The sequence below is a fragment of the Phascolarctos cinereus genome, unplaced genomic scaffold, assembly GCF_003287225.1.
Source record: "Phascolarctos cinereus isolate Bilbo 61053 unplaced genomic scaffold, phaCin_HiC Scaffold_4;HRSCAF=312, whole genome shotgun sequence".
NCBI lineage: Eukaryota > Metazoa > Chordata > Mammalia > Diprotodontia > Phascolarctidae > Phascolarctos > Phascolarctos cinereus.
The window spans coordinates 695,386,224-695,400,104 of record NW_027555847.1 but is presented as its reverse complement, the minus strand read 5'-3'; the positions used below and the strand labels follow the sequence as shown (position 1 = coordinate 695,400,104).

The 13,881-nt window shown below is 44.2% G+C and overlaps 1 protein-coding gene across 1 annotated transcript in view; it reads left to right on the top strand.

Annotated features, from left to right (window-relative positions):
- Positions 1–13,881, top strand: part of DNAH10 (dynein axonemal heavy chain 10) — a 163,573-nt gene that overhangs the window by 19,353 nt on the left and 130,339 nt on the right. The window contains 2 exon segments of the mRNA XM_020970246.2: positions 5,966–6,081; positions 7,726–7,942. Of these exon segments, the coding sequence (XP_020825905.1) occupies positions 5,966–6,081; positions 7,726–7,942 (333 nt within the window).

Genomic DNA, 13,881 nt, shown 5'->3' with positions numbered 1-13,881 from the left:
TGGTGAATCCCCACCAGAGAACCCCCAGAATCCCTGTGGTAATTATAAAAAAACAAAGGCAGGAGGAACTAGAGAGTGCCTCAATACTGATTGGGGGATATTTTTGGTTTTCTACTTAGTAATGAGCTTGGGAATTAAGCCAATGTTATGCCCAAACATAAGTTTGCATATTGATCATGTCCCAGTCACATATATATCACAATATTCTTGTTTTGGCTTTCACAGGCGATAGTATCTTAAGTTTTGACTCAATATCTAAAATATAATTCAGTATCTAAATGGACTTCCACCTTTCACAGAGTTTACGTTTTTATGGCTTTTCACTTATTACTGCATTTTATGGCTTTTTCCCAATTGGGACCCCACTCTAGGAAGAGCATTAAATTCATCATTTTTTATAAAATGGAATGTCTTTAAACTTAGCTGACTTAATCGAGTCTTCAGCTTGAGATTCATGTTTTCCAATGCCAGTCTTTAAATTTTCCAAAGCTCATTTGGTGTGTTTGATTAATTTTTGCAATCTTATCTCAAGGAGCTCACAGCCTAATGGAAGAGATAACATGTGAACAACTTTGTACAAACAAGTTACATACAGGATAAATTGGAGACAATCAACAGAGGGAAAACACTAGTGTTGAGGGGCATTGGGAAAGGCTTCCTGGAGAAGGTGGGGTTTTAGCTGTGTCTGTTTCTATATCTTTTACAGTATGTAGGATGGTACCAGGCTCATAGTAGCTGCTGAGTTAACATTCTCTGATAAAATAAAGTTCAATAAATGTGAGAGTTCACAGAACTCGTTCACAGACCTCCGGGGTCTCAGAAGGTTCCAACCCGAGCTCCTTTTATCCAGCCCTGACGGGGTCGTCCAGCTTTGGTGTGAAGCCCTCTGGAGCAGAAGTGCCCACCGCCTCCCAAGGCTGCCCACGCCGCTCATTGTCAGAATTTTTTCCCCATGAGAAAGCCAAATTTCACCCTTTGCACGTCTACCCACTGCTCCTTTCTCTGCCTTTGGGAGACAGTAAGCAGCATAAGTCTGTTCCCTACTTTAGGTGATGGACCCACTTGGAGACATCTCTGTCTTAGTCCCCAGATGTTCCATTCTCCAGGATAGGCATCCTCAAGTGCTTCCTCTGTGCCCTTCATAGGACATGAATTTGAGGCGGCTAGGTGGGTGGGGCCCTGGACCTAGAGTCAGGAAGAGCTGAGTTCAGATCCTTCCCTAGACAAGAGCTTTGTTTCCCTGGGCAAGTCTGCCTCAATTTCCTTATCTGAGAAATGGGGATACTAATAGTACTTAACTCCCAAGGTACATGTGAGGATCAATGAGATAATATTTGAAAACAGTGCTGGGCACATAGTAGGTGTTTGATGAATGCTTGTCCCCTTCCCCTTCCCTTTAGCATCCTGGTGGTCCTCTCATGGGTTCTTTCTTTCCATCCTTCCTAAAGTGTGGCTCCCAGAAATACATGCAGTCCTCCAGATGTGGTTTGACTAGGGGGTGTCTGGTGGGACCTCCCTGTTCCTGGACCTCTCTTATTGTTGTCTGTTTTTTTTTTTACTGGTTCTGTGATTTAATTGATTTAGGGACACCCCCCCCTCCAGCCTAAGGTCACATGACCATTAAGTGCCTACTGTGTGCCAGGCATGATACTAAGGGACTGAGAATACTAAACCAAAAATGAAATAGCTCCTGCCCTCAAGCAGCTAATGTTTTGTTGGTGGGAAACAGCATATATATCCATAGTTATAAGTAGGTTAAAATCCATATAAAGGAAATATAAAGCAAATTTTGGGGTGAGACCACTAGCAAGTGGGAGGACCCGAGTAAACCTCATGTAGGAGCTGCCTGCCGCTTGAACTGGGCCTCAGAGAAAGCTTTGGGCATCTGCCGGGTACCAGGGAGGAGGGAGTTCATTCCAAGTGCGGCCTGCGTGGGCCCTCCATTCCTCGATCTGAGATGACAGCTCACCGGTGAGTCATGACAAGGAGGCCATGTTGGCTTCAGCATAGACTACATGAATCTGTTTATGAAAAAGTGGCCTGGGGCAGCCAGGTGGTCCAGTGGATAGAGCAACAGCCCTGGAGTCAGGAGGACCTGAGTTCAAATCTGGCCTCAGACACTTGATGCTTACTAGCTGTGTGACCCTGGGCAAGTCACTTAACCTAGACTGCCTCACAAAAAAAAAAGGGTATATTCTAAGCCACCCTTCCTTTAAAAAAAAAAAAGTGGCCTGGGAGATTCAGTGCTAAGAGAAGAGGCTTTGGGAGCAAGGGATCTGGCTTCAGAGCCTGTGAACTTTGTGACCTCCTGGGCCACAGTTCTTCACTGGTTAAATGAGTGTGCTGCGCTAGATGACCTGAGGTTTCTTCAGGCTTTAATATTTTATGAACCAAAGGAACAACCATTTGTTGAACACCTACTATGTGCCCTGGGCTCTCCCTGGCATACAAATACAAAAACAGATAGTTTTTGCCCTCTATGAGCTTACACATACATTCGGCTGGGGATAAATGGAAAAAAGTCTTTACTTTTTATTTATTTATTTTTTTGGTTGAGGATATTGGGGTTAAGTGACTTGCCCAGGGTCACACAGCTAGTGTCAAGTGTCTGGTCTGAGGCTGGATTTGAACTCAGGTCCTTCTGACCCCAGGGCCAGCGCTCTATCCACAGCAAGTCTTTGCTTTTTAAAAATCAATTTTACCAGCCTCAGGTACTTGACACTTAGTAGTTATGTGACCCTGGGCAAGTCACTTAACCCCAATTGCCTCACCAAAAAGCAGTAACAAAAAAATTTAATTTAATTCAAATTTTATTTTTAGTTCTGAATTCTCTGAGAAGGCAAGAAATATGATACCCACCATACAAATGAAGTTGTTCAGAACATAAAGTTGTAGGAGATTAGGGGAACATTTAGGAAAGTGGCAGATGAGTTTCTTTGTGGGCAAGTGGGAGGGAGTGGATTTCCAGAAACGGAGAGTAATATTTAATAAGCCTGGAGAAGTAGGCTAGAACCAGATGGTGAAAGACTTTAAATGCCAAACAGGAGTTTGCATTTTAACCTGGAGTTAATAGTTTCTTGCATGGGGGCCTGACATGGCCGGATTTGCACTTTTGGAGTATCAGTTTGGCTCCATCAAGGTCATGCTGAAGAGGAGCTAGGCTGTTACGGTAGTCCGGGGGAGAGATGTTGAAAGTCTGAGTTATGGCGGTGGTCTTGTGAGTGGAGAGGAAGGTATGGATGAGAGAGATGGGATGGAGGTGCAGTCAACAAGACTTGATATTAATTAGATCAGAGGGTGAGAAGAAGAGAGGAGCTGAGGATGACTCTGAGGAGTGAACCTTGGAGGCAGGGGAGTGCCCTCAGCTAGCCAAAAGGGGACGCTTAGGGAGAAAGACAATCGCTTCTGTTTTGGTTGCGGTAAGTTACAGGTGCCAACGGAGCATCTGATTGAAAATGTCTGATAGACATTTGGTGATAGGGGCCTGGAGCTTAAGAGGAGAGGCTAAGGAGATATGTGTGTGTGTATGTATATATGTGTGGGCATATTTGCATATGTGTATATGTATATATATGTGTGTGTATGTATGTATATCTATATCTCTATATGAGTCATCTGTGTAGAAATCATCATTGAACCCTTGAAACTTATGAGATCACTAAGACAGTGAGTGCAGAGAGAAGAAAAGGGGGCCCAGGGCAGAGCCTTGGGGTGTACCCATGGTCAGGGAGTGAGAGGAAAGCAGATCTACTGATGGAGACTGAGAAGAAAGGGTCAGGTGGGTAGGAGGAGGACCAGGGAACGCGGGATTTAGAGAACCCAGAATGGAGATGGTATCCAGGAGAAGAGGGGAGTTAACAGCGTCCGAGGCTACGCAGAGGTCAAGAAGGATGAGGTCTTCTGTTTGCCAGTTCAGAGAAGCTTGGGAGCAGCTAGATTTCGAGGGGTTGAGGATCAGGATGAGAGTTGTACAAGTGGAGAGGATAGGAAGTAGAGGCAGTGAAGGTAGGACTTTAGCAGTGAAGGAGGAAAGATGAAGGACCTGAATCCCAGAATTTGGTGTTCACAGACTTTCAAAGTTCAAAGAGACCTCAGTAACCATCTAGTCTAATCCTTAACCCGTCCCCAGCACACCTTATGATTATCCAGCCTTCACTTGAACACCTCGAATGACGGGGAGCTCACCACCTACTGAAAAAGCCCATGCAGGTCAACGTTTAGATCTACCTCTGTTAACTTCCCTCTGTTGCTCCTGGCTCTGCCTTTTGAAGTCGAACAGAACAAGCCCAACCCATTTTCCATGTAACAGCCTTGAAGTCAAAGTTCATATCCCCTCACCCAACTTACCCACAGCCCCCCAAGATGGCCTCTTCCTTTGGGTATACAACCTCCCCTGATTCTTATCCCAGTGTTTTCCTCCAGTCCTGCTCCAGCTTATCAGCATCCTTAAACCATGGTGCCCAGAGCCCAACCCTTCAGCTGTGGCCTGATCCCAATAGGGTCCAGAGGCAATATCACCCTCTTTATTCCCAGAAGTGGCCCCCCAAGATCCCATTACCATTTCTGGCTGCCCTGTCATGGTGTGGACTCACATTGGGCTTTCAGGCATGTTACAGCCATCAGATTTATTTCAGGAAAACTGCTACCTAGCCCTCATCTTCTACTGGTAAAGTCAGTTTTTGGAACCAAGTTTAAAAAAATCTGTATTAAATTTCACCTTATTTAATTCAGCCCAGTATTCTGACCTATTAAAATTTTTTTCAGATCTTCACGCCCATTCATTGTTAGTTATCCAGGCCAGCTTTGTGTCATATACAAGTTTGATAAGGATACCTTTATGCCTTTATTAAAACAGTGTAGGGTCAGTCACCAATTCTGGGAGCAGTCTCCTGGAGGCCTTTAAATTGGCATTCAGCCCTCAGTGACTCCTTTTTGGGTCTGGCCATTCAACCTTGTTTGAATACGCCTGTTATCTAGCCTACATCTCTCCACCTATTCCACAAGAATAACCTAAGAGAATTTACTTTAAGCAATTTGCTGAAATCTAAGTATATTTTATCTACTGCATACCCTAGTCTGACCCTTTAATTCTCCTGTCAAAAAAAAAAAAAGAAGAAAAAAAGGAAACACCCTTAGTCTGACTAGGCTGAAACTTTGCTGGGGTTTTGGGGACAACTGCTTCCTTTTCTTAATCAAATGACATGACTTGGATATAATACTTTGTAATCCTCAGGGGTCATCTAAATGTGAATTGTTGGCATTTTTTAGCAGACTTTGGAGCTCCCAGTAAGGAAACGTCCTCTCTCAATGACTATTGGCTCCCACTCTGCAACCTAAAATATTAGAGATGGCTAGGGATACTCCGAGTGACCTGCCCAGGGTCATATAGCAGTGGGTTTGGAGGCAAGATTTGAACTCAGGGTTTTTCTGATGACAAGACTGGCTTTCTATCTATTACATCACAGCGCCTCTCTAGATAATTGTTGTCATCGTTAAAAGTCATCGGTCATCCCTTTAATAACCTGCTCTAGAATTTCGCCAGGAATCAAACAAACACAAATTACTTAATATACTTACCGAGAAAAAAAATGGAACCACAGATGTTATTTCAATGATGAATTTGGCCCCAAAGTTAGGCATTTATCAAACCGTTCTTGACACAGAGGATTCCTGCCCCTGTTTTTCAGTTCATTTGCATTCACCCCAAGCCCTTATGGTAGATAATTACCTTTTGTTTGTGTGAGAACTCACTAACTAGTAGCAGAACCAGGGTTTTATTCTCCAAACCTGAGTTGTAAGCATATTCAGAAAATGCTGGCCCCATAATTTTCTTTTAATTTTACTTTTTAAGGTTATTATGCAGCTGTTTAGGAAGGAGAAAAAGAGAACCACGACTGTGGAGATGTTAGTTATTTGTCATTCTTTTCAACTCTCTCTCTCTCTTTTTTTAATCTGTCCCATTCAGAGACCATTAATGAAGCTAATGATATGAATGAAGCTATGGAGTTCATGCCAGAAAGACTGGAGTATGGGGTCCTTAATGGGCACATTCTACACATGCTTAAGGATCTTTTGCTTCATGTAAGTATGGATGAAGATTCTCCCACTGCTGCTTTCCAAGTTTTTGTTTTTTTAATGGTGTGATATTGTAATGGTATAAAATTTTATTTTAGACAATCAGGGTTAAGTGCCTTGCCCAGGGTCACAGTTAGTAAGTGTCTGAGGTCACATTTGGACTCAGACCCTTCTGACTCCAGGGCCACCTGTGTGGTGTCTATGTCACCTGGCTGCCCCCTCCATACAATTTTTTTAATACAATATTTTTTAGAAGCACCCATCACTATTGAATTTTCTGCCATACTCCAGGCATTGCTGCTATCCGGGACCTTAGCTGAGGTTAGTTATTTTCTTTCTCAGTCATCCTTATGGAAATGCCTTCACTGATGGCTGTCTCAAGACCATGCACCAGGAAGAAAGACTGTCCACAAAGTCCTTTTGGTATCATTGACTTGCAACTCGTAGGCTGACATTCCATCCCTAGCTAGTTCCAGCCTTTTAAAACCTTTTAAAACAGATTTCCAACATTTAGCACAGTCCCTGGCATGTCCAGGACTCCCCAGGAGCTCCCATGCTAATGGAGAGACAATGTACCTTTTAGAGTCTTTATATCCAGTCTAAATGGAAGTAACCACAGAGGGGGAGGCATTAGCAGCTTAGGAAACTGGGCAAAGTTGGCTGCAGAAGGTGGGAGGTGAGCTGAGCTTTGAAGGAAGCCTGGGGTGCTAAGCAGCAGAGGAGAGGAGAGACAGAACACCTGGCATGGGAGAAAGGCTGTGCAAAGGCTGAGAGGTGGGAGATGGAGGGTCCTCTGAGAGGACCAGCAAATAGATCGTAAAGTGCCTGGAGATGGGGAATTACATATAGGAAGGGTGGGAAGTTAAGAAGAGCCCAGGCAATGAAGAGCTTTAAATGCCCCCAAAGAGGTTATGCTTGATCTGAAAGTCAATAGGGAGCCATTGAGGTTTGTTGAGTAGTGGAGGGTGACGTTTTGGCAGCTATATGGAGGATGGATTAAAATGGAGGGAAACTTGAGGCAGAAAGATGAGCTAGAAGACTACAACACTGAATATAGAGCTTTGCACACTCGGGAGGTGTGCGCTCCATGCCTAAAGAGTGTTGGAGTCACAGGAACTCAGTTCAAATCTCACCACCGTCAAAGTCACTTTACTGCTCTATGCCTCAGTTTCTTCATCTGTAAAATGAAGGGTTGGATTCAATGATCCTGTGGGAGAACTGTACTTCTGAGGGTGGTATGATCCATTTTTGTTAAAATTCTTAATCACAGCTTAATTTCCTTCCAATCTAGTCTATGTTCTTTCATTCCTGCCTGGTGCTAATTTGAGGTAGTTAATTTGTGGTTGTGTTTTCATTTAATATTCATAAGATCATACATTTAGACTTGGAAAGGATCATAGAGAAATCTGATCTAGCGCTCTCCTTTTACAGATAAGGAAACTGAGGCTGAGAGGTGAAAAGACCTTCCCAAGCCCCAAGCGTTCCGCAGGACTTGAACTCAGGTCCTTCTGACTTGAAACGTGCTCTGTCTTCCCTATGCCACGAAAGCTTCCTACTTAATGGAAGAACTTAAAACTGGATCTTAAAATTTCAGATCTGAAATTGTTGAGAACAGTACCATGTAATATGCTTCATCAATTGACATTTCAGGTGTTTATCCCAGCGCTCTCCTTCAACCAACACAAGGCGGAACCTCCAGTACAAGTCGTCCTTCCAGGAGATCTGACACCTCCCGAAAGCTCTAACGTTGAGAAACTCCCAGGGGAGTCCATCGAATACCACAGTATCCAGCTGATACGGGATGAGTTCCTCATGAACATGCAGAAATTCACCAACAATATCCAGAGAACGATACAGCAACTTGAAGGTGAAGGGGATGTGTGTGTGTGTGTGTGTGTGTGTGTGTCCTCACTGGTTACAAATGAATGAATGGTCTGTGACAGATTAGTTCCAGAGTGCTCACAGTTAGGTCTTCGGGAATCATTCCTCTTCCTTTAAAACATTTTTTTGGTTGCATTTTTCTGGATCGCTTTTGTTTTTGCATTACATTCGTTTCAGAATATATTCTTCCCCACTTCCTTGACCAGCCACCCTTTCCTTGTAACAACGATTAAAACAGAGAAGAATGAAACAGTTGAGCAAAGCTAAACCATCGTATCGGTTGTCTCTGGAAGGGTATGCAGCCTTCCCGGAAGCCTTCCATTTCATCTACAAAGGGAAGGAGGCACGTTTTCTTGGTTCTTCTCCTGGACCAGGTTAAGCCATTATAATTACTCCTTGTAGAGTTTCTTTTTTCTTTTTTCCCTTTCCAATTATATTACTCTAGTCATAGTGTTTGTTTCATTCCCCCCACTCCTTTCCCCCTTAGTCCGCCTTCTTTGCTTTTGTACCAGCTCATATAGCTCTTCCCTTCTTGGGATGAATTCCTCATATTCATCCTTTCTCTTTTTTTGGCAAGGCAATCAGGTTAAGTGACTTGCCCAGGGTCACACAGCTAGCGAGTGTTATGTGTCTGAGGCCAGATTTGAACTCAGGTCCTCCTAACTCCAGGGCCAGTACTTTATCCACTGTGCCACCTAACTGCCCCCCATGTTCATCCTTTCTTTTGGCATGGTAATATTCCATTCACGTACTGCATTTTGCTTAGGCTCACTTCCCAACTGACGGACATCTCTTTTGTTTGAAGATCTTTGCTACCACAAAAAAAGGGCTGCTAGGAATATTTTGGAACGTTTGGGACCTTTCCTTTCTGTCTTTGTTCTCCTTGGTGTATATACCTAGTAAGGAGATCTCTGGATCGAAAGGTAGGGACATTTAAGTCACTTTTTTGGAGGGCACAATTTTGAATTGCTTTCCAGAATGGCTGGACCAATTTGTAGCCCCATTCCCAGTGTATTAATGTGTCTGTGTTCGGATAGCCCTTTGAACGCTGACTATCCTTTGTTTGGTTAGGAATTCTTCCCTTACCCATATATGTGAACCATGCCTCATCTCATTCTCTTCTGATTTTGATGGTGTGACCTTTTATGTTCAGGTTGCTCACTCCTTTTGGCCTTTCTGTAGTAAACGGTGTTTGTATAACCTAATTTCTGCCAAACTGCTTTCCACTTTTCCTGTTAATCCTCATCAGATCAGAAGTCCTTGCCCAAGTGGCTTACCTGTTCTGAACACAATATTCATTCATTCGTTCAATCAAACATTTATTAAATGCCTCCCATTACAAGGCACTGCTGGGCCCTGGGTACACAAAGACAAACACTCCTGCCCTCAGGGAGCTTATATTCTACCAAGAGGAAACAACACGTGTGCAGAGAAGTCCATACAAACACACACACGGTAATTTTGGTTGGGGTTAGGGCCAGGCACCCACTAACAGCTGATGGGATCAGGAAAGGCCTTATGGCAGTCAGTAAACTTGAAATTTAAAATTAAAAAATATTAATTAATTTAATTCAAAAGTAAAAATCAAGTGCCTCCTATGGGCTAGGCATTGCACTAAGCCCCAGGGATATAGGTAAGAAAAAGAGAGTCCCTGCCCTTAAGGAGCTTACAATCTAAGAGGGGAAGACAGCACCCAAAAGGAAGCTGAAAAGGGGAAGGGGCGGGTGGGGGGAAGGCGCTTCTGTAAGATGGCAGGTTACTGAGGACTGGCAAGCCTGCATCAGTGGAGAGAGTTTCCATGCCAGGAGTTCCTTACACTGATGAAATCATAGATCTGGACCAAATAGAAAATATAAGATATAATATAGTGTGTATTATAAAAAAAGAGAGGGGGACCCAATGTTATTAAGGTTCAGAGGAAGAAGAGATGTCATCTGGTTGGGGTGGGATTAGGAATGCTTCCTGGAGGGGTTGGCATTTGAACTGGGCCCCCCCCGGAAAGATTTCTATAGGCAGAGTCGGAGGAAAGGGAATGCTAAGTGGAGGCAAGAGCATGGGCTGCATGGAGGTCGAAAAGCACAGGCTGTGCTCAGGGAAAAGGGAGTAATCCAAGTCGATCGGATTGTAGGATATACAGAGTTGTAGTTCAGGCTTTTCAGTTGTGTCCAACTCTTTCTGACCCCATTTGGGGTTTTCTTGGCAGAGATACTGGAGCGGTTTGTCCCTTCCTTCTCCAGCACATTTTACAGATGTGGAAACTGAGGCAAGTAGGGATAAGTGGCTTGCCCAGGGTGACACAGTAAGTGTCTGAGGCTGGATTTGAACTCATGAAGATGAGACTCCAGGCCTGGTGCTCTATTCATTGTGGTACCACCCAGCTGTCCATGTATGTAGAGTAGTAAGAGATAAGGTTGGAAAGATCATGGGAGAGCAGATCACGGGAGGCCTTGACTTCCAGCCTGAATTATCTCTGGACTTCAGAAGAGACAGCACTGTTAGGAGTTTTGAATGGGGGAGTGAATGGAGGAATGTCCAAGTTGTCCCTTTGAAAGATCAACTCAATGTGTAGGGTGGGTGGGGTGGGAGGAAGAGATGAACTGTCTGTCTGGAGGCTTTGGCAATGTTGGAGGGCTGAATGGGGATGAGATAGCTCGAATGGAAAGGAGGGCAAGAAATCATGGCGGAAGAATTTGTCACAGCACGCTTTGACTACATTTGTTTCTAGTTCAGAAGATTATGGTTTTTTTCTCTCTGAAAGAACAGTGATACTCACTGTCTGTGTCTCTGTATCTTTTCCCTGGGTTCTCTCTGTCACTCCTGGAGTGTTTCTCTGTCCCTCTGTATCTGTCTTTTTTTTTTTTAAGCATTTAAGTGTCAAGTGTCTGAAGATGGATTTGAACTCAGGTCCTCCTGACTCTAAGGCTGAAGATCTATCCACTGTGCCACCTAACGGCCCCCTTAAGCATTTATTAACCACCTACTATGTGCCAGGCGCTGTGCGAAGTAAGCGCTTTACAAATATTGTTTCATTTGATCCTTGCAACAGTCTTGAGAGGTAGATGCTGTTATTATTATTCCCATTTTGCAGATGGGGAAACGGAGGCATTTAGAGGTTAAAGTGATTTGCCCAGAATCACACAGCTGGTAAAGGTCTGAGGCTGGATTTGAACTCATAGCTCCCTTACTTCCAGCCAAAAGTGTGACCTAGCTGCCTCTGTAAACCAATGCCTAGTCTTGTTTGAACCCACGCTTGGCCCAGGCTCTGTGCCTCCCTTTGAAAACAGGCTTGAGCACTCTTGAAGGAAGGAGAGGAGGAAGGGAGCAGTTATTAAGAACCTACAACATGCCATGTACCATGCTAAGTGCTTTACTAATGTCTCATTTAATACAATAACCTGTGAGGTAGGCGCTCTTGTTATCCCCATTTTATGGTTGAGGAAACTGAGACAGATGAAAAAATCAAAACAACTGTTATAACAAATATGCAGTCAAATAAAATTAAATCTTGGGGGTGGTCTTTATGATGCTGTTGGCTCAAGCCCCATTTTATCAATCACCAGTTCCAGTTAATTTCTCTCTGATAACATGCTACCATTGATTAGTGCCTTGGCATTATTTTACACCAGTGAGTTTTTACAAGAGGATGTTTACTGAGAAGATATGGCAGGAATAGAAGTCTAAGCACATATCCACCAGGGCACATTTCCTCCTATTCCGCCCTCACTCCTGGGGAACAGTAGGTCCCTGGTACTTTCCTCACCTGAATACTCACAACAGTTCATGACCTCCAGATGTCTGCAGGTGACCTTCCTGTAAGCCACCTCAGTGTAAGACTTTGTGTCCTTGGACCTGAGCTGATCTTTGCTTAGGCCTGCCTGGCTCACCAATTCAGTCCCTTGACTGCCGTGACAAATTTTATCTCCACAGTTCTTGCATCCTTCACCTTCCATCCATACGACCAACACCCCTAACTCAGGCCCCATTACTAGTGTCCTAGATCATTACCAGATCTTGGCCAGTAGTGCCTTTCTCACTGATCCACCCTTTATATAGACCCACCATGCTGCCCTCTGGCCAACTTCCTACTGCACCACCACACCTATTCCCCTGCCTCCTAATCTTTACTCTAAGACTAACAGTGAAACCAACACTATTATTCCTGGAAAGGACAGGTTGATCAATTACCCCATGGCTCTGCTCACTATTTCTTTGACTTCACAGACCAAAACAACCCTCCCTTACCACCTATGTGTGTAGTTTTCCTCTATTAGAATGTAAACTCCTTAAGGGCAGGGACTAGCTTTTCTTGCGTTTTGTATCAATATCCCAACCACTTCATAGAATGCTTGACACATAGTAAGTCTTTAATGATTTTTCCCTCCCTTCCTTCCTTCTTTCCCTCCCTCCCTCCTCTCCTTCCTTCCTTCTATCCCTTCCTCCCTTCCTTCCTTCCTTCCTTCCTTCCTTCCTTCCTTCCTTCCTTCCTTCCTTCCTTCCTTCCTTCCTTCTTTCCTTCCTTCCTCCTTTCTCTTCCCTTCCCTTTCCTTTCCTTTCTTCTTTCCTTCCTTCCTTCCCACTATAATCTTCCCATTGTTCAGAAAACTTCAGTGGTTTCCTCTTGCCTTTAAGATAAAATACAAACCCCTTAACTCAATGTTTCAAGCCCTCCAACATCTGATTTCAACTTCTTTATCTAGCCTTATTTCATGGTATTCGCTTTCATATATTCTGTGTTCAGTCTAACTGGACCACTAGCTCTTCTTGGACCCTGTGTCATCTCCTGTCTCTGTGTATTTGCAAAAGTCCCATGCACTTGGTACACACACCCTCTTTATCTCTATGTCTCTGAGACTTCTTGTTTTCCTGTAAGGCTCACTCGTCACCTCTGTGCATCCTGAACACTTCTCCCAAACTATTTTATACACACACACACATATACACATATACATGTGTACACACATGCAATACATATATGTTTATGTATATTTGTACATACACATATACACATATACATAAATGTGTATATATATATATATATATATATTTTTTTCCCTCAGATCTATTTCCCCATCTGTCCTTTCACCTTCGCTTTCCAGAGAGCCATCCATTAAACAGCCTGGGCTTCCAGCTCCAGTGGAGCTGGAGGAAGGGGTCATGCAGATCCCATCCTGGAGTTCACCACTTGGTGACATGAGCTTGGCTTCCTGGGATTGTGTGTGTCAGAGAATTCTGGGAGGGAGAAGAAGGAAAAGGAGAGTTCCTTTTCCACCATAATTGTGCCATGTGGGCAGGCAGGGTTGAGGAACACATCTTGCGTCCATGCCTGGTCCTCCGCTCCCTTCTGTTACTGGATGGAGCAATCAGAGCCAAAGAGACTGTCAAGAACTGAGCGGGACCCTGGGGGAGACTGCTAACACTAAACTGAAACATCTCTCTTTCCTCTCTGCCTCTGCTCCATTCGGAGTAACAGCACCCCATTAACTGCCAAACTCATTCGGCTTCTGTCTCTCCTCCCCTCCCACGAAGGGTAGGCGCTCGAGCGAACAGAAGCTCATTCTGCCTCGGAGGCTAGCTGTGTGAACACCAGACTCTCCCCTGGCATTGCCATCATCTTATTCCCCTTCATATAAAAGAACATCCAGTGGCTGTTAGATCTTTGTCTGGTGCGATTCGTGCTGGCACAGGCGGATACTGGGGGAGAGGTTCGGATCCCCCCAGACGCATTCCTGCTTCGTGCAGACGAGGCTTGCGGGACCGATAAATCGGCACTTCATTTGAAAGTTGACAGCTCTATGAAAGCATGCTGAAGTCACGCCCCTGCACAATCACACGCTTCTATACACGGACCCCACAAGCAGAGAGAGAGAGAATACGACGTCATACAAGACAATCTGATACCGTACCATAATATGTAACGTAATGTAA